Source organism: Budorcas taxicolor, chromosome 13, assembly GCF_023091745.1.
Source record: "Budorcas taxicolor isolate Tak-1 chromosome 13, Takin1.1, whole genome shotgun sequence".
Taxonomy (NCBI): Eukaryota; Metazoa; Chordata; class Mammalia; order Artiodactyla; family Bovidae; genus Budorcas; species Budorcas taxicolor.
In genome coordinates this window covers 65,505,268-65,527,037 of record NC_068922.1, presented here as the reverse complement: position 1 = coordinate 65,527,037, position 21,770 = coordinate 65,505,268, and the positions used below count along the sequence as shown (strand labels likewise).

The 21,770-nt window shown below is 45.3% G+C and overlaps 1 protein-coding gene across 1 annotated transcript in view; it reads right to left on the bottom strand.

Moving 5' to 3' along the window:
* Nucleotides 1-1,313: 1,313 nt before the first annotated feature.
* DLGAP4 (DLG associated protein 4) overlaps nucleotides 1,314-21,770 on the bottom strand; it is an 86,648-nt gene continuing 66,191 nt past the window's right edge. Inside the window, exons 9-11 of the mRNA XM_052651357.1 lie at nucleotides 4,878-4,969; nucleotides 3,975-4,130; nucleotides 1,314-3,127 (exon numbers count right to left, since the gene is read on the bottom strand). Coding sequence (XP_052507317.1) covers nucleotides 2,909-3,127; nucleotides 3,975-4,130; nucleotides 4,878-4,969 — 467 coding nt within the window. The 3' untranslated portion in view covers nucleotides 1,314-2,908. The remainder of the gene's footprint in view (nucleotides 3,128-3,974; nucleotides 4,131-4,877; nucleotides 4,970-21,770) is intronic.

The window sequence follows — 21,770 nt, the reverse complement described above, 5'->3', positions numbered from 1 at the left end:
GGGCAGCCCAAACAAAGCTCCTGGGAAGGTAGTTCCCTTGGGCCTGAGGTCAACAGCAGCTCAGCTGGGCTGGGCCAAGGGAGGAGACCAGGTGTCTGCAGCTCAGTTGGGCCCAAGAACTTTCTTTTTAAAAAATGTTTAGTGGGAAGTAGAATTGGTTTACAGTGTTGTATTTACAATGGTTTGTTAATCCAGGAACCTTCTAAAACACATATTACCTCCAGATATCACTTCCTGTTCCTTCTGCCTAGAATGCACTTTCCCGCGGTCTCCCCCACACCCCATCGCCACACCCACCCCCGAAGCCGGTGAGCACCCGTCCCTCTCCCTGACCAGAGGCTGCTGCCCAGGCCAGCTTGAGCGGTGCCGCCAGGGTTCCCACGGCCTCACTGCGCCGCAGCGCCTTCTCTACCACCTGCCATGGGTTGGAGCTCACTTGGGACACGCTCTGTCTCCCCCACCAGAATGTGAGCTCTGCGAGTGACCTGCAGGCCGTGGGCCTGGCAGAGTGGGTGCTCAGAAAGCGCATCCAGGGCGTGTAACTGTCTGGGTGGAGACAGCTGTCAGGGGTACCGAGTGCCCCATCCTGGGTGAAGTGCATGCAGGGTCAGGGTCTGGAGCAGGCACCAGCTGTCAGTGAGGGTGGCCCATCCTGGCTCTGGTGTAGCAACTTTTTAAAAAACATTTTTTAGCCGTGTCACATGGCATGTGGGACTTTTAGTTCCCCAACCAGGGATCAAACCCATGTCCCCTCATTGGAAGCGTGGAGTCTTCACCACTGAACTACGAGGGAAGTCCCACCATATAGCAACTTGAGTGAGTGAGTGAGTGAAGTCGCTCAGTCGTGTCCGACTCTTTGCGACCCCGTGGACTGTAGCCCACCAGGCTCCTCCGTCAATGGGATTCTCCAGGCAAGAGTGCTGGAGTGGGTTGCCATTTTCTTCTCCAGGGGATCTTCCCAACCCAGGGATTGAACCCAGGTCTCCCGCATTGCAGGCAGATGCCTTAACCTCTGAGCCACCAGGGCAGCCCATACAGCAACTTACTAAGCATTTATTTCTTCAAGGAAGCTGGTCAGGCAGATGTGACACACTCAGCTTCCAGATAAGGGAATCCAGAGCTTAGTGTTCTTGCCCAGCGTCACGAGCTGGTGCTTTAGCTGGAATTGCAGTTTGCCCTCCAGAACACCTGTCTCCAAAGAGACCCCTGCCACTTGGAAGGGGTCTGGCTGTCTCCTGGGGCGTTCACTCCACCCGCCTCATGCCAGCCTGGCCCATTCCACCGCAATAACACCATGAGCCCTTGGTACACATTACCTCATTTATTCTCACAACATGCCTGTGAGGTAGGGAGGGGCGGGGACTGTCCCCATTTTACAGAGGAGGAAGTTGAGGCACACAGAGGTCAAGTGACTTGCCCAAGGTCACAGACGGCGGCCAAGCTGGAATGGGCCCTAGAGCAGGCCCGCAGTTCACCCAGGCCCCCTGCGGTGGGTGCTGGACAGAGGATAGCCCCAATTACCATAGTTGTGGCCACTGGAGCGTGCAGCCTCGTGCACAGAGCTCGCTGCGGGCCGGCCTCACCTTCTCCCTGCCCCCTGCCCACCCTCCCCTCACCCTGCAGGCCTGGACCATTGCAGCTCAGGGCTCATGACACCCTGGGAGTGGGGCTGGAGAGAGAGAAGGATGATTGGGGTAAAAAAATAGAAAACTCAGAGGCTGGGCAGATGGGCCCATGGTGGTGGTCAGGTGAGAGTCCAAAAAAAAAGGAGGGGGGAGGGCTGCTTACACACAGGGTATGTATTTTTACACACACTTGTACACACACCTAGATATAGTACATGTAAAAATATATGCTATTCACACACCCGCCTCCTGCCAGGTGCCCCGAGAGCCAGCGGTGGCGCTGGTGGGCATGGGTGAGCAGAGGGGCGTTTGTTAAATATACACTCTAAGGTCTATGTGCATATGTACACATACGTACAGACACAGCCGCCCGCCCCTCGGGTACTGTACACAGGCTCGGCCAGGGGTAGACCACCCGTGGAACGTGGGGGCCCTCTCGAGTGGCCCCAGCAAGTCACTCTGAGTTGTACATTTTTGCTGAAGGAAGGAAGGGGCTGGAGAGAAGAAAAAGGCGGGAGTCTGGAGTGTGGTAGCTGTGGTTTTTATCTCATCCTTGACCCCCCCCCCCCCCAAGACCTCAGCCCTCCTCCTGGTCTCAGAAAGGTGAGACAGGAGGCTGCTGCAGCACAGTGGGAGGGCCGCTTCTGCTGAGAGGAACCTGCAATCGTGTGCACACGCATGTGTGATTGTGTGTGAGCACTTGGTGGGGGAGGGGATGCGTGTCCATCTCTCTGTCCTCTGGGCTCAACCACACAAAGGGCTGAGAACCAGAAAGCCGATCGTCAGGATGGTGACCCCTGTGTGAGCTCTGAAGGGCAAAGAGAAACGTAAGGATGAGAACTCCACGGTCAGAGCTGGGTAGCCGGGAGGAGGAAGGGCAGGGCAGGCACCCAAGGCTGCCCCGGGCTGTCGTCATCTTGTAAACAGGCTAGTTTAAGCTCTCATTAGACAGAACGAGTAAAAAGACCGTGGTCTGGAGGCCGGGCCAGGGAGTTGCCAAAGTCCATCTATCTAGTCCGCCGCGCCCAGCAAGAGGAGGAAAAAAAGGTTCCTAGTTTCATGTTTTTGTTGATTTGTGTGTGTGTGTGTGTGTGAAGTCTCCATAACCTAAAGCTTGGAGGGACCCAAAGAAGCCAAATCGTGAGCCCTTGGATGCGTCAATTTGAAAGTTGGCTCAGGGTCTCTAGACAGAATAACCATACTAAAGGTTGAGAAAATTTTGTTCCATTTGCATTTAGTTGGTGTTTTTTTTTTAATGATTTAAAATTGTTTGCTTCCTGGTCTCAGAGCCGGGTCTGGGCCTCAGGGACGTAAATCTCGATGCTGTCCGCGCTCTCTGTGGCTGAGTTCTGCCGCACGGAAGCCGCCCGCTTGGCCGCCAGGAGTCTCTTGCGGGCCTCCTGACGCTGCTTGTCCCCAGCATCAGAGGCCTTGTCGCGGCTCATTGCCGGCTTGGATTTGGCTGGCTTCTTTGGGACCGGAGGGGGTGCTTTCTTCTCTTCCTTTAGTGAGACAGTGAGGAGGGAAGAAAAATAAAATAAAGGTGCCACCTTGTATGTGGCGGCACCACCACCCACCATATGCTGGCAGCTGGAGTCTCCACCCCAGCTCCCCTGCATTGGGCACAAGCAACACACATTTGGAACCAGGAAGCCACAGAAGCAATGATGGTGGGAAGAGCACAAGGCACAGGAGCAAACAGCAAGCTTATAATCCTGGTGTTCTGATAGGAGGGGACGGACAGACCACCTCTTCCCACCCCTGCTTGGAACCACTGAGCCCAAAACTCACGCAGGAATCGCACAGCCAGAGCCGGGATGTAAATTCAGGGCCTCTGACTCCCAGATCACATTGCACATGCTGTTCTAGGGGATCAGAACTCACAAGGGCCACAGTCCAGTACCCAACAACTGAAGGGGGCACTGGGCACCGTTTCACAGATGGAAACCCGGGCCTCAGGGATGAGGCCAGCCTGGGAGGCAGAATCCGGTCCAGACCCCTGGACTCCTGGCAGCATGGTCCCAGGAGAAGGACCCCTTTTCTGCCTCTGACATTCCAACAGCTGTGACTACACTAGCGCTCCAGGCTGAGGGCATGTGTCTCCCAGGAGTCCCATTTTCCAAACATGCAGGGCAGGAAGGCATGCTTTGGGGGCAGCCTCAACTACACAGAGCCAGCGGCATGCTGGACGAGCGCCGAGCATGGACCCCGCACACTGATGGACGTGAGCCCCCAGCTCAGAGACGACACACGGAGAAGGGAGCCAAGCAGCACTGACCGATGTGGGCAGCGTTATTGCCGACCAGGAATTTGTCCCTGGACTTCCCCTCCGCACTGCTCCATGCTCACCTTCCTCTTCTCGGGGGTCTCCACCAGCTGCCAGCTGTTGGCCTTGAGGTGGTAGAGTTCATCAAACTTCATGCTGATGTCCTCGATGGACAGCTGGAGCAGGTCCCAGAACCCTGCCAGGTCCTGGGCCGTTGGACGTGGGTTGGCCTCAGGGTTCTGTGGGACAGAGCAGGGTCAGTGGGGCCAGCAGGGCAAGGGGGCTTGTCCTGCACCACATCCCAAGGATGGTCTCCTGGCCCTGTGTGGCTTCTCACGCACATGGTAACGAAGCCTTCGCCACCTCTGCCGGGCTCTGGTGAGGAAGGCCCTCGTGGCCTACCGTATGGCTGGCGTGCGGCTCGTCTCATCTCATAGGGAGGAGGCAGCGTCACTCCCAGGTCGGTGTGATTACAGACCCATGGGGGTGCCCTCCCATCATTCTGTTCTCAGCCAACACATTCCTCATCATGACTTCCTCGGTGAACCCCCAAACCCCTACTGGTCCTAGAGACAAACACTGGCAGCTGTCCCCCAGCCCTGGCCGGACGGAAAGAAGCTCCCCACAGGAATAGCTGCCGCCCGACAGGTGAGGGTGAAGGAGAAGGGAGACCCACCAAGCCTAATGGCGGTTATTTCTTCAGTTCTTACCTTGACTGTCTTCTTAGATACAGAGTATGTTGTAATAAATCAGTGCTAACTGATTTTTAACTTCCCTGTGTCTGTTTTTACACAGAGTTCACTTTTCAATTTCAGAAGGTATTAAAGACCTGAAAGGACCACTCCTGGCCCTTTCCTTGTGGGCACTGTGGCTGGGGAGGAAGGACCTTCTCCATGTCAGGGAGGAGGTCACAGAGGCTTAGAGGCTAATCCAGCCGGGGGCTCTGGCTGGGAGACCCGTGGTGGAGGAAGCAGAATCACACTTACCAAGTTTTGCTCACAGAGGCCCCGGAACTGCTGGAATTTCTGCGACATCAGTAGCTGGGCACTGCCCACAGCACTGAGGACTTTCCCTAAGACTGAGAAAGAAGGGGGCGAAGGCTGAGCAGAGCTCAAGTCTGCTTCCACCTCCCTCCCCACCACCTCAGGACACTGATCGTTATTTGCTGATGGCAGCCAGTCTTCATTTTATTTACACAGTAATTAACCCACTAGTTTCTACGGATATTTCATAGCGATAAATCGGAAAACTGAGTTTAAATGGAAAAAAATTTTTCAGGAAAACAAATTACTACAATAGGCTCAACAGGAAATAGAAAATCTGATTAGACCAATAATTGTTTAAAATAACTGAAGCAGGAGTTAAAAATCTTCTCTAGAAAGAGGAACCAGGCCTATATAGTTTTATAGGTGAGGTTTTTACAAAACCTTCAAGGAACAGATAACCCCTGTTATATATATTCAAATTCTTCCTGAGAGTAAATAAACACAGAAAATGAAACAGCTAATTTCAGGAGCCCTGAGAAAAGATAGGACATGACAAGAATAGGCCACTTTCATTAGGAATGCAAAAGTCTTAAAGCAAAGAGCAGTGTTAACCATGAAGTGTTCAGCCCAGGAATACAAGACTGAAGTCTTTTAGTGTGATTTCTGGTTTTCAAGTGGCAAGGGAGACTTTCCTGGCACTCCAGTGGTTAAGACTCCACACTGCCAATGCAGGGGGCGCGCATTTGATCCTTGGTCAGGGAGCTAAGATCCCACACGCCACAGCGAAAGGGGAGCCTGCGGGCTGCAACAAAGAGCCTGTGTGCTGCAGTGAGAGGCCCCCATGCCCCAGCCGGGGCCGGATGCAGTCAGGTGTTTTTTTTTCTAAAGTAAAAAAATTAATTATGTTGTATGTCATCAAAATAATAAAGTAGCAGGAAGACAATACTATCTCCTAACCCCCTTAGAAATCACTGAAAAGCAAAACAGTAAATAATCAAGATGCACACTGCCTCCCGATAGAATCCGGAGCACGGTGTCTGAGAGTGTCAATGTGCAGTGATAGCCACGCAGGGAGAGTTCCTGCAGTTGAAGGGCTCAGATAAAGGTGGCAGTTCTGAGTTCTTAAAAGTGGCATAGCTTGAAATAAAAAGGGGTGTGGACTGCAACAGGAGCTTCCCTGAACCTGATTCAGCACCATGGGTGGGGGGCAGGGGGCGACAACACTGCTGGTAACTGCCCTCTGGTGTCCTGGAGAGAAGACCAAGCTGAAGGGCACACTGCACCCGTCACCATGCTGAGGAGCTCCTGCCAGCCTGGGACACCCTCCTGCCTCCTCCCCCACAATGGTCTACTTACAACAGCTTATCTAGGAGGAATTTCACCTCATTTAGAAATTAGTTATTACAAAGGAGCCCACGTAGGAGCTTGACATAGTACAGGAGCAGCAAATGGCAGGTAAGTGTTCACCAGAAAGTTGTTGCCAGAGAACAGATGAAAAGTGTGACTTGTAGCCACAGATATTTAAACAGCAGTTCAAAGCAGAGATTGAAGTGCTCTGAAAAGAGATTTAAAGAGCATGGAAGGAGGTAAGACATGAGCTCTGGAACTATGCAAGAGAAAAATCAGGCATCACAGAAACAAGGGCCATGACGGACCCAGCACAAAGAATAAACCATAAGGAAAACCAGTACCGATGAGGGAACAGGAGTGGAAAAGCTCCCAGTGCAAAACCCTTACACTGCTAAATTGACATCTTAAAGCTGCCAGGAATAACTGCAGGTAGTGGGTGTATGTACCTGGCTTGGTCTAAAGTAGAATGGGAATAAAAGAAGTCCCTTTTGAAGATTTCCTCATCATAAGACTACACTTAGGTACCTTTTTCTTTTTCTTTTAAGAAATAGAAGAAGCAACTAGAGGACTTCCCTGGTGGTTCAGTGGCCAAGACTCTGTGCTCCCAACGCAGGGGCTTGAACCCGATCCCTGGTCAGGGAGCTAGATCCCACATGCGGCAACCCAGACCTAGTGCAGCCAAACAAAATAAATACTAAAAAAGAAAAAAAGAAGAAGCAAGTAGGTATATTACAACAAAGAGACTATTTAAAAGAAAGTGACTGAGAGAGCGCCGAAGAATTGATGCTTTTGAACTGTGGTGTTGGAGAAGACTCTTGAGAGTCCCCTGGACTGCCAGGAGATCCAACCAGTCAATCCTAAAGGAAGTCAGTCCTGAATATTCATTGGAAGGACTGATGCTGAAGCTGCAGCTCCAGTACTTTGGCCACCTGATGCAAAGAACCGACTCATTGGAAAAGACCCTGATGCTGGTAAAGACTGAAGGCGGGAGGAGAAGGGGATGAGAGGATTGGATGGCATCACCAACGCAATGGACATGAGTTTGAGTAAACTCCGGGAGTTGGTGATGGACAGGGAAGCCTGGAGTGCTGCAATCCATGGGGTCACAAAGAGTTGGACACAACTGAGCAACTGAACTGATACTGACTGAGAGACATGGAAGAGAGAGGGAAACTTAACATACATCCGTCAGAGTTCTAAAAGGACAGAGAAAATGGAAGAAAAGAAATTTCTTCAGAGTGATCATGACTTAGGATATGACTAGAAAAACCACCCCATCTCATTTTATGCTTAGAGAACCTTGGTAGTAAAGACACGGATGAGAAAGGAAAACTACCAGCCAAATAATCAAGAATAAAGCAAAATTATTAAATCACATATTTTAAAAAGTGCAACAATGTACTAAAGTAATATAACTCAGCTGGGTTTATTCTGGTACTACAAGACAGATTCAATATTAGAAAATTCTAATAACTTCTGATTCTGGCTATGAAAAACTAGTTACTATCAGATAAACTGAACTTAAAAACCCACCAAAAAACTAAATAAGATACTCAAAACAACAAAATATCTCTTTCAGGGCATTAAAAAAGTTACCAAAGCAGCCAGAATTTGAGAGGCTAAGATTTCAGTGAGAAGGGAAACTATAATCAGGTGAGTCTGATGGTCTGTTACCCCAAGGCGCCTCCCAAATTTATAGGCAGCAGAAATCTGAGTGCTAAGACAACGAAGTGGTGGCTGAGAGTCTGAGAAGCTGAGCAGAGCTTGTGGTAGTTCCACGGGGACAGGGAGACCAAAACTGGAATTCGGAGCTACAAGGCAGACAGAACTTGGGGGAAAGCACCTCAAGCTGAGCAAAGCTTCCAGCCGTCTTAAGATGGGGGCAAGACAAAATTGGAGCTCAGTGTCTGCCAAGAAGGAGGGGCTTGGAAATACCCGAGGCTGTCACAAAACCCAGCTCTGAATCAGCTGAATCCCATACTGGATTAAGTTTTTCTCGCCCTATGCTATCGTCTGTAAGAAGCAAAAGTAAATCCATTCTTGAAGAATAGAAAATCATTCTTAAAAAAAAAAAAAATCATCCTGAGTCTCAAGTTATTTCTGTAGTTTTCATATACAGTTTCTGGTGTTGAATAAGAATTACCAAGCGTGAGGATTCCCGGGTGGCTCAGTGGTAAAGAATCCGCTGCCAATGCGGGAGACACGAGTTCGATCCCTGATCCGGGGATCCCATATGCTATGCAACAACTAAGCCTGTGAGCCTGTGAGGCTCCACAACTATGAGCCTGTGCTCTAGAGCCAGAAGCTGCAACCACTGAACTGAGCACCCTAGAACCTGTGCTCCGCAACAAGAGAAGCCACTGCAATGAGAAGCCTGCACAACTAGAGAAAAGCCGTGCAGCAACAAAGACCCAGCACAGCCAATAAACGAAAAATAAAAACTTGGAAATTCACCAAACATGCCGTGAGGTAGGACCAAATGACCGCACAGCCGAAGAGAAAATCAGAAAAAGTAAAAGACCTACAGGGGACACAGGTACTAGAAGTACTGGACAGGGGCTTTAAAAGGACTGAGTTTGTCCAAGAAAATATATGACATGATGGGGAATTTCAGCGAAGAACCAGAAATCTATCAAAAAGAATAAAATGTAATTCTAGAACTAAAAACATACTGAAATTGACTGCCGTGAAAGTGAAAGTCGCTCAGTCACGGCCGACTCTTTGCGACCCCATGGACTATACAGCCCATGGAATTCTCCAGGCCAGAATACTGGAGTGGGTAGCCATTGCCTTCTCCAGGAGATCTTCCCAAACCAGGGATGGAACCCAGGTCTCCTGCACTGCAGGCAGATTGCACTGCATTGGATTCCTTACCAACTGAGCTATCAGGGAAGCCCACTGATTGCAATAGATAGGTTTTGTAGATTAATTACAGCTAAACTATAAAATAATCCAGCAGGAAATGTCCAGATTGAGGTTCAGAGGAGGAAATAAAAGAAGGAAAATTCGGAAGAGAAAATGAAGAAACGACATGGCAGTCTAAAATATGTGTAAATGGAGTCCCCAAGGAGAGAAGAACTGAAATGGAGCAGAGATCTGAGGAAATGATGGCCGAGACTTTTCTGAAACTGATGAAAGTTATTCAAGCTGAAGATTCAAGAAACCCTGGGAGCATCAAGTTGGAAAAACACAAAGTAAACCATACCTAGGTATCCTAGTAAAAATGGATAAAACTCAAATACAAGAGAAAAATCTTAAAAGCAAAGGGGAAAAAAATTATTCTTCAAAGCAGCAGCAGGAAGACTAACTTTCCAATAGAAAGTCTGGAAACCAGAACATAGTAACTTTTGTAAATAAAAATGCTGAAAGAAGATTAATACCTACCTAGAGTTTTATACTTAGCAAAAAATACTGTTCAAAAAAAGAGAGGGAAAAATACAGACATTTTAAGACAAATACTGCATTAATATAAATACTAAAGGCAGTTCTTAGGGCAGAGGAAAGTGATTCTCATAACCGCAAGCACAGAAATAAAGGAGTCAAGTGTTACCAGAAAGAAAAGAATAATTATGTGGGTAATATTGATTGTATAAAACAAAAATAATGTCTTGGGGCAGTTAGATCATATTTATAGAATGGAAATATCTCACGGCCATAGTACACATGATCAGGTCCTTGCGTTATCTGTGAAGTGGTAAAAGTACCAGTTTAGTCTTACAAAGTCAAGGATACAGAGTAACTGCTAAAAGAACAATAAGCTAACATGAGCAAAGTGGAAATAGATATCTGATTAATCTAAATAGAAGACAAGAAAGAAAAATCTATCAATAAATTTACCACATTACAGATTAGAAAAACCATATGATTATCTAAATAGATACACAAAATCCCATTAAATTCAACAATTCTCTTAACCAGAATAAGCGTATTTACAACAGACCTATAGTAAACCTCATAGGCAGTGGTACAATGCTAAAAGCAATTCCTTATTTACAAATAAGAATATAGCAGTATTTCTAGATACAAGATCAATAAAAAGGCCAAGAGCATTTCATCAACCAAAGAAAAAGAATATAATAACAAAAATACTACTTCATTTCAGTTCAGTCGCTCAGCTGTGACCCCATGAAATGCAGCACGCCAGGCCTCCCTGCCCATCACCAACTCCCGGAGTTCAAACTACTACTTACATCCTTCCAAAATTAAAATACTAATCTAATGAATCTTTAAACAGTATGGAAAACTTCTATGTGGAAAATATAAAATTTAAATGAAGGACACTACAGAAGACCTACATAAATGGAGAGACATAATCATGTTCTTGGATACAAAAGACTCATTCATAAACATCAATTTTCTATCAAACTGATGTACAGATTTTATATAATTCCAGTCAGAACCTCAACATAGAAGTTAAAAAGCCAAGTCTAAAATGTATATGGAAAAAGCAAAGAGCCAATGCCAAGATATTCCTGAAGAACAACAGGTTGGAGGAATCTGTCTTTTCAATTACAGTAAGTCTCCTATGCACGAACCTTCAAGTTGTGACTTTCAAAGATGAGAACACGCGTCCCGTCAGGGTCAGGCAGGGGTGTCTCCCCTGCCGACGTCGTTCAGCTCCGCTGTCTGCCACCGCCTCTCCCTCCTCTAGTCAGTAACGCTTCCTGCCCTTAGTGCCAGCCCCTGGATGCTAGCTCTTGCAATGTACTACTTGACTTTTCAAGATACTGTACTGTAACATTAAAAATGTTTTCTTTACTTTCTGTACTTGTTTTTTATGTATTATTTGCATGAAAAGTATTATAAACCTATTACAGTACAGTACTATATAAATGATTGTGTTAGCTGGATACCAAGGCCAACTTTGTTAGACTTATGAACAATCTCGACTTACAGATGTGCTCTTGGAGTGGAACTCATTCATATGCAGGGGACTTAATGTATATAAAAAATCCTAAGGAATTCCCCCCAGAACAGTGAGGTTGCAGCATATGAGACTGATGTATAAAAATCAGTTGTGTCTATACAGTAACAGTGAATAGCTGACAATGGAATGAAGAAAAACTTCATTTACAATACCACCAAACAGAACAAAATATTTAGGAATAAACTTAACAAAGAAATATGACTTGTCCACTGAAAACTGCGAAACAGTATTGAAAGAAGATTTTAAGAACTTAAATAAAGATAGCCTATGTTCATGTTCAGAAGACTTAAAAGATGACAACACCTGTCAAACTGAATTACAGACTTAACACAATCCCTATCAAAATAAAATCCTATCTGCCTGTTTTTTGAGGAAATTGACCATCTGATCCTAAAATTCATATGGAAATGAAAAATGAAGTATGAACTTTAGAACTTCCTTTAGTGAAAAAATGAGAACTAACGATAAACTTCTTTTACTTGAAAAATAAAATTGGAGGATTCACACTTCCCAATTTCAAAACTTATTTATTTCAAAGCTACAGTCATCATGACAGTACAGTCGTGGCCTAAGTATACACATGTACATTGATGCAGTGGAATAGAGTCCAGAAATAAACCCTTACATTTAGTCAGCTGGTTTTTGACAAGGATACAAGACTATTCAATTGAGAAAGAAGAGTCTCACTAATAAATGCTGGGACAACTGGATATCCAAGTGTAAACAATGAGGGTGGACCAACACCTCACACCATATACAAAAATTAACTCAAAATGGATCATGGACCTAAATGTAACTACTAAAGGTATAAAACTCTTAGAAGGAAACAGGAGTAAAATCCTCACGAGGCTGGATTAGCAATGGCTTCATAGACTTGACAGCAAGTCACAAGTGACAAATGAAAACACCAACTGGACTCCATTAAAGTTAACCTGTCGTGTTTCAAAGAAGACCTACCAGTAAAAAGTGGAAACCCCTGATGAATGGGTAAGCAAAATGCAGTATACCCATATAATGGAGTACTATTCAGCAGCAGAAAGGAGTGAAGTGCTGACATGCTACAGCATGAGGAAACCTCAGAAACACCAGGCAGAGTGAGTCCAGACCTGCAAGCGGGCACCGCATATGAGTCCCCCCACAGGGAATGTTCAGAACGGGCAGCTCTAGCGAATGAAGCAGATCCGTGTTTCAGTGCTTGTGCTCAGTTGCTAAGTCGTGTCTGACTCTTTGTGACCCCATGGCCTGCAGCCTGCCAGGCGCCTCTGTCCCTGGGATTTCCCAGGAAGAATACTGGAGTGGGTTGCCATTTCCTACAGAGTGATGGCTGAATGGGTACAAGGTTTCTTTTTGGGGTAAGGAAACTTTTAAAATTAGGTAGCAGTGATGGTCACACAACTCTGTGGATATACTAAAACCCACTAAATTGTATACTTTCAAGGGGTGAATTTTATGATATATAAATAACATTTTAATACTATTATAAAAAAACTGCTCACAACCAAAAAGTAGAAGCAATTCAAATGCTCATCAGTGGAATGGATAAGCAATGATATGTTCATACAGTGGAATGCTGCATGTTAATGGAGAGAATGAACTACACGTACATGCATTAACATGGATGAATCTTACAAACAAGGCTGAACCAAAAAGGCAGGCTTCAGAAGAATACAGACACCCGGCTTCTATGAATGTAAATTTTGGAAGCAGGCAAAACTAAACAGTATGTTCCTTAGGGTCACACATACATGTGGTGCAAGTATAAAGAAAGGCAAGGGTATAACTAACAGAATTCAGGATAGTGTTACTGCTGTGGCAGAAAGAAGGTGACCTATCATCAGGTCCAAAGATACTGGTAATATTCCATTTTGTAAACTAGGTGGTGAGAAAAGGAGTGTTGGACATTCTTCTTTACTCTGTCTACTGTTTGCGTGTGTATGTCACAATAAAAATGAAGGTTAATAAGAAAGAATGAGAGCAAAAGTAAAGGTTTTCAGATAAATCAAAACAGGGTTAATTCCAGTTCTCAGGTTCTCACTAAAGACAATTCTAGGGACTTACCTAGTGGTCCAATGGTTAAGAATCAACCTTCCAATGCAGGGGACACTAGTTTGATCCTCTGGTCAGAGAATTAAGATCCCACATGCTGTGGGCAACTAGAGAGGCCTGCACACCGCAACTAGAGACAGCTGATACGCTGCAACAAAGAGAGCCCACGTGACGCAACCCAGACCCAGCACAGCCAAAAAAAAAAAAAAAGACAGTTCTAAAGGATGAATTCAGCAAAGAAGAAAACGATCCAGGAAGGAAGATCTGAGATAAGGAATTATGAACAAAGAAAATGATAAACACATGGGAATTATTATTTAAACACACATTTAGATAATTGAAAATTATATAATGATAATGTGTGCGGTTTTAAATCATAAGAAAACAATTAGATAAATTATATGTTAAGGCTTTTATGTTGTTTGGGAGAAAGGTAAAAATGCTGACTAACTTACTTTTACAATTTTAAGTGTTAAAGGAACAGAAATACAGTGCGTAACTTCTGTGGCAGTTATGGCTAGTTGTCCTAGCATTTGTGTCCTTCTCCCTCAGAAGTAGAACCTTTTCTTTATTTTGTTTCAAACAGCAACTTTATTCAGATGAAATAAAACACAGGAATTTCTCAAGCAAACTGGATTTTCTAGGACAAAGTATTGTCAAATGGAAAGTATGATACATGGTATGCAAAGTCATAGAACAAGTTACATTTAGTACCAGGGTTGAATAACGGCTTCTGCTGTTAGTATGATGTCCTAGCTCTAATATGCACACTCTGTCCAGCAAGCGCAGCACAGGCGTTTGAAAACAAGTTGTCTGGGGGGACCTATAGTTTTAACTGGGTACATACATGGCTGCCAGGACTCAGGCATGTCCCAGGCTACCCTTGCGACAAGCTATGAGTAGTTTGGTCAAAGGGACAAAAGTGGGAGTGGTAGGTGGGGCTGGCTTGTTCTGTTTTGCTACTGATTCCTTTGCTGCTGGAATGCTCTTGGGGTTCTGGAATCCAGCAGCCATTGGGAAAGATGAGAAGATCTCATGAATGGAATCCAATTATGACATCGAACCTAAAGAAGAAGCTACAGCATTACTACTGCAGACATTCTTGAATGTGAGAGAGATAAACAGTCTTGTTCAAACCACCTTTTCTTTCCTTTTTAAATGTTATTTATAGGCAAACCTAATCCAAATTAAAACACAACCTCAAAATAGCAAAGGGAATGAGGAGAGAGAAGGCAAGAAAAGAGAGAGGGAAAAAAAGAAACCTCTAAAGAGTAGAATGAAGAGCACAAAATAACATGGTAAGAATAAATCCAAAGAGGAGAAATCCCATTGTAAATGGATAACATTCTCTACTTTTGAAATAAAAATCAGCAGACTGAACAGATTACCAAACTCGGGTATATGCATATAAGAGGCATAATTATAAGGCAAGAGCAAAGTTGAGAGTGAAAGGATTGAACGCTGTGTGACAGATGGACACTAACCAAGGAAAGCTGGTACAGCAATACTCTCAACACTTTACCACGACGACTTTGAGGCAAAACACAATCAGGCATCTGGAAAAATAGAATGAATCACTAAACATTCACCTGGGATATTACATCCTGAGCTTCGTACATCTAAGATATCTTCAAAATAATCTAAAGCAAAATGTGACAGAACTTTAAGGAGAAAAGGACCAATTCACCATTTTATAGAAGGTGCTAGACTTCCCTCGTGGTACACTGGATGGGAGTCCACCTGCCAATGCAGGGGACACAGGTTCGATCCCTGGTCCGGGAAGATCCCACATGCCTCGGGGCAACTAAAGCCCATGGGCCACAAATACTGAGCCCTTGCTCAGAGCCCAGGAGCCGCAGCCACTGAGCCCTTAAGCTGCACCTGCTAAAGCCCACGCACCTAGGGCCCGTGCTCCGCGAAAGAAGAGGCCACTGCAATGAGAACCCCGTGAACTGCAACAGGGAGCAGCCCCCCGCACCTCCCACAGCAACTGGAGAAAAAGCCCTCACAAAGCACCAAGACCCAGCACAAACAAAATTAAAAAAAATTTTTTTTAAGTGCATGATACACATCCCCTCCTCCTCCTAAGTCGCTTCAGTCGTGTCCGACTGTGTGCAACCCCACAGACGGCAGCCCCTAATACAACACAATTACACTGACAGCAGAATAAAAAGAAGCCCATCTTCTGGATTAACACCCCCCTCAGATCTCCCTCTACAGCCTCATCTTGCACATGGTTCCTTCTCTCTCCTTGGTGTCCATTTCAGATGCTCCCCAACCTCCCGATGCCCCCTCTGACTTTCTCAGGCTGTGTTGGTAACTGCCCTCCCACCTCAGGGCTCCCCGAACACTGCTTCCCCCTGTCACTCTGTTCTCTACTAGTTCAGTTCCTTCTCGCCCACCTAAGAATGTCATCCAGCAGTTACCCCCTTTCTCTCCTGCATAATGAATTTCCTTTTTCCTGCGGAGTCATTCTCAACAATATAGAAATGTGCCTGTAACACTCCATTTAAACATAAAAAGAACAACAGAAAAGTCCGAGCCCTCCCCTTTGACCCTTCGCTCCCTTCATTTCTCTGCTCCCTGAACAGAGAACTTCATCAGTGGAGTCATCTGTACTTGTGGTCTCCCAGCTATTCTATTAGTCCTTCAGTCAGGCTGTCCTCCCCTCGGCACCCCACCACCTCCAAAGCAGACCAGCTCTTGAAGCCTGTGATGACCTCACATTCTTAAATCTGCCCTGCTGTGCCCATCAGAAAAGCATCGGACATAGTTGATTCTCTCTTGAGAATTCTCGTCTCAGTTTTGACCTTAAGTCTGTACTTGGATGGCTTTCAAATATGATCTCCAACCCAGAGACCTGAGGAGACCAGACTCATGTATCCAACTGCCTGCTTGACCTCTCCGCTTTGATAAGTAATTTGATAGTGTTCAAAACTAAACTCCTGACTTTTCTCCTGATATCTATACTAAGTCTTTCCTATCGCAGGGGCAGCTCCATCCTTTCTGTGACTCACAACACCAAATCTTTTTTGACTCTTTTCACTCTTAAGTCTATATCCAACCCTGTCAAGAAATCCTGCTCTACCTTGCAGATACACCCAGAATCTGACCCCTCCCTTAAACACTCCACAGTCTCCATCTCCTCTTCCCCAGATCCTGTTACTTCCTCCTAACTCATCTTCCAGCTTCCCCTTGTGCCCCTCCCCCCACTCTCTTTTGAACAGAGAAACTAGATTAACCCTGTAAAAAAGAATGTCACATTGCAGGGCTCAGAATTCTCCAATGTGTTCTCTTCTGGGGAATCAAAGCCAAGCCTTTACCCTGAGGCCCTCTGTGATCTGGGGCTCTGCCACACCAACTTCATCCCCCACCTCCCCCCTGCTCACTCCTGCAGCTATACTGGCCGCCTTCCCCAAGCCTGGAACACGTCAAGCTCTTGCTCACCACTGGAGTTCTCTGATCTTCAGAGTTCTAAGACCGCTTCTCTCTTCCTTCCTTCCGGCTTCTGCTCCTAGGTCACCTTATCTGGGAGGCCTTCCCTGACCACACCATGGGGGACAGCAACACTGCCCCCAGCCACGCAGCACTCCATCCTGCTCTTACTGGGCTTTGTTCTCTCTGCTGCATGTCTAACCATCCTGCACACTGTATGTTTAGTTGGTTATTTCCTGTCTCTCCCCATAAGAATGTAAGCTCCATGAGGGCAGGGACTTCGTGTGATTCTGCTACATCCCCAGGAGCTGGCGTGTGGAAAGAATTCAGTAAATATTCACTGCATATTCACTGAATGAAGGTCAGGACCAAGGGAAGGATGCCGCTGTCTTCCTACTGTCCCACAGCGTCCAGACACTCCTGCAGCCATACAAGATGCGCATGAGACACAGTAAGATTAGAAAGGCAGACTCGGCAACTGCTGTCCGAGCAAACGTGGTCATTTATGATGTGAATCCAAGAGGACCGAGAGCTGTACAAGGCTGCTGGACACAAGATCAGTGCAGATGTCTCAATGTTAAGTATGCAAATATAAAAACTCATTTTACTACCAAAAAAAATTACAAACCCAGAAAGTAGCGAGGAATAAATCTAATACAAATATGTAAGGTCTTCACAGATATGTTACTTACACTTGGAAAGGAGCATGTAAGAGGGAGAACTGAATAAATGAAGAGATAAACTGCATTCATCGCTAAGAAGACTCAGTATTTTTTTAGGTATCAGTTTTTCCCAAAGTAATCTATACACTCTATTCCTATTCAGTGATCCAGCAAAAATTTTCTGAGGAACCTGATATGCTAATTCTAAAATTAGGATTGGAAAAATGAAGATATAAGTAGACTTTTTCTTTCTGAACAAAAAGAACAGGGAAGGGAGTTCACCCTCTGAGATGCCAAGGCATGCCAAAAAGCTAGGCAATTAAGTCGTATTAACACAGAAACACACAAAAGGGTAGCAGAAGAGAACGAACTCAGAGACACACCCCTGCATGTGTAGAATTCTCGGCAGAGGTTATGACTGCTATGACTAATCAGCAAAGAAAGCAGAGACTCAGGAATGTGTTGTGACAACTGGCTCTGCATATGAAAAAGTAAGATGAGATCTTAGAATGCACAAATGTAAACTGCATATGGATTAAACACCTGCATATGAAACAACAAGAAACCCCCCAAACTTCAATAGCAACAGCTGGAGATTTCAATACCTAATTCACGGTAACAGAACACCCGTCATACGTAAGGCAGAGGATTTAAACAACATAATAAACCAACTACATCTAACAGACACGTACAGAGCACTCCACCCAACAACAACTGAATACACATTCTGCTCAAGTATACATGGGACATTTTTCAGGACAGACCATGTGTTAGGCTACAAATTAAGCCCTAGTAGACTTTTTAAAAGATAATATCATACAGAATATCTTATTTGACTACAAGAGGACAAAATTAGAAATTAGTAACAAAAAACTGGAAAATTCACAAAACTGTGGAAATTAATACACAGTTTAACAACCAGTAGATCAAAGAAGAAATACAAGGGAACTTGGAAAATAGTTTGAGACAAATGAAAACAAAAGACATAACACCAAAATTGATGGGACACAGCAAAAGCGATGCCAAGGGGGAAACTTACAGCCAGAAACATTTACGTTAAAAACTGATGAAAGACCTCGAATCAACAGCCTAACTTACAACCCAAGAAACTAGAAAAAGAACAAACTAAACCCTAGCTAGCAGAAAGAAGGAAATAATAAAGGTTAGAGCAGAAATAAGTGAAATAGAGAAAATCAATAAAACCAGAAGTTGGCTCTTTGAAAACTGACAGTACTTCAGCTAGGAAGACTGAGAAAAAAAGAAGATTCAAATACTAAAATCAAAAATGAAAAGTGGGCATATTACTACCAATTCTACAGAAATAAAAAAGGATTATGAGAGAGTACTTAAAATAACTGTACATCAACAAATTTGAAAACCTAGATGAAATGGACAAATTCATGACTAAATCATGAAAAATAGAAAATCTGAATAGACCTGTAACTAGTAAGGAGACTGAATCACTAATAAAAATCTCAACAAAGAAAAACTCTGGATTCAGTGGCTTCACTGCTGAAATCCACCATTTAAAGACGACTAAAAACACTCCACCATTAACCCCACCATACAGCTGCCAGAACTTACACAGGCCTCGGAAACAGACTCTTGGAGGGCACAACAGAACCTTGTGCACCAGGACCCAGGAGAAAGGAGCAGTGACCCCACAAAAGACTGTCCCGGACTTGCCTGTGGGTGTCTGGGAGTCTCAGGTGGAGGTGTGGGTCTGTGGTGGTCTGCTGCATGGTTGGGGGCACTGAGTGTAGCAGTCCATGCATGGGATCTTTTGAAGGAGATCACCATTATCTTCATCACCTCCACCACAGTTTCAGCTCAGTTCAGTCGCTCAGTCATGTCCGACTCTTTGTGACCCCATGAATTGCAGCCTGCCAGGCCTCCCTGTCCATCACCAACCCCCGGAGTTCACCCAAACTCGTGTGCATCGAGTTGGTGATGCCATCCAGCCATCTCATCCTCTATCGTCTCCTTCTCCTTCTGCCCCCAATCCCTCCCAGCATCAGAGTCTTTTCCAATGAGTCAACTCTTCACATGAGGTGGCCAAAGTATTAGAGTTTCAGCTTTAGCATCAGTCCTTCCAAAGAACACCCAGGACTGATCTCCTTTAGAATGGACTGGTTGGATCTCCTTGCAGTCCAAGAGACTCTCAAGAGTCTTCTCCAACACCGCAGTTCAAAAGCATCAATTCTTTGGCGCTCAGCCTTCTTCACAGTCCAACTTTCACATCCAGACATGACCACTGGAAAATGGCAACCCACTCCAGTACTCTTGCCTGGCAAATCCCATGGATGGAGAAGCCTGGTAGGCTGCAGTCCACGAGGTCGCTAGGAGTTGGACATGACTGAGTGACTTCACTTTCACTTTTCACTTTCATGCACTGGAGAAGGCAATGGCAACCCACTCTAGTGTTCTTGCCTGGAAAATCCCAGGGATGGGGGAGACTGGTGGGCTGCTGTCTCTGGGGTCGCACAGAGTCGGACATGACTGAAGTGACTTAGCAGCAGCAGCAGCAGCAAAAGCACTCCTTAAACTTTTCCAAAAATTGAAGGGGAGGAAACACTTCCTATCTCATTCTATGAGGCCAGCATTACCCTGTTATCAAAGCCAGACAAAGATACTACAAGAAAACTACAGGCAATCATCCCTATGTACACTGATGCAAAAATACTCAACAAAATACAGAATTCAGCAGCATATTAAAAGGATTATACATATGGCCACATGGGATTTATTCCTGGAGTGCAAGGATGGCTCAACATGTGAAAGCTGATCAATGAAATACGCCACATCACCAGAATGAGAGGGAAACACCATGCAATCAATCCATGCAGAAAACACATTTGACAAAATTCAACACTCTTTCATGAGAGAAGCAGTAAACCAAGAATAGAATGAAGCTACCTCAATAAATAAACGCCATATATGAAAAACCCACAATGAGCATCATACTCCAGGGTGTATTCTCTAAGATCAGGGATAAGGCAAGAGTGCCCACATTCATCACTTCGATTCAACACAGGATTGGAAGTTTCAGCCAGAGCAGTTAGGCAAGAAGTAATAAAAGGCATCTAAATTGGAAAAGAAGAAGTAAAATAATGTTTGCAGATGATATGACCTTATATGTAGAAAACCTAAAGATTCCACCAAAGCAATCTGAGAGAACTAATAAATGAATTTAGCAAAGCAAGTAGGATTAGGATACAAAGTCAATACACAAAGATAAGTTGCATTTCAGAAATTCCCTGGTGGTCCAGTGGTTGGCACTCTGCACTTTCACTGCTAAGGGTCTGGGTTCAATCCCTGGTCAGGGAACTAAGATCCTGCAAGCCATGTTGTGTGGCCAAAAATAAATCAGTTACAGTTCTATATACTAACAATAAATACCTGAAAAGGAAATTATAAAAATGATTCCATTTATGATACCATCAAACAGAACAAAATATTTAGGAATTAACTAAGGAGGTGATAAACTAGCACAATGAAAACTATAAAACACTGCTGAAAGAAATTAGTGATAAATGGAAACATACCCCTTATTCATGAATTAGAAGACTTAATATTGTTCAAATGTCGGTACTACCCAAAGTAATCTTCAGACTCAATACAATTCCTATCAAAATTCCAGTAATTTTTTTTGCAGCTACAGAAAAACCAATCCTAAAATTCATACAGGACTTCTCTGGTGGCCCAGTGGTAAAGAACGGCCTGCCAACGTAGGAGACATGAGTTCTATCCCTGGTTCAGGAAGATCTCACATCCCACTGAGCAACCAAGCCCGTGCATCACAGCTGCTAAGCCTGTGCTCTAGAGCCCAGGAGCTACAAGAAGGGAAGTCACTGGATGAGAAGTCCTCGCACTGCAATGAAGAGCAGCCCCTGCTCACTGTCATCAGAGAAGAGCCCATGCAGCAACGAAGACTCGGCACGGCCAAAAATAAATAAATAAATAAAACTGTATCTATAAGAAAAGTAAGATGTTGATGCTACCATCTTTTGGGTTCTTGCCAAGGGCTTCGTGTTTCTAATCTTGCATTAATACACAGCCCGGTGGGGTTGATATTGGTCCACCCAAGTCACATGTGAGGAAGTGGAGGCCTGGAGAAGTGAGGTGACTCCCCCAAGGTCTCTCTCATAGCTCCCTTTCTCGAGAGCGCCAAGGAGACGGGATGGTGGGCCCCTCCCTCCGGCTGCCGGCTCTGTTTCCACCCCTGTTCACCTCTAGCCTCCCGGCACTGAGCCTCCTTTCAGTTCCTGGCTTGGGCTGCGTCCATCTACAAGTTAGGGTGATGGTGGCGGCAGCTGCAGCAGGCACAGCTGGTACCATTTACCGCGGGGCACTCAGGCCAAGCACTCTTCATACACAGGGTCCCATCTTACCCCCGCCATACGCTAAGAAGGGGTCATGGTCCCCACTGAACTGCGGGGAGAAGTAGGCTCAGATGTGCCGAAGGTCACACAG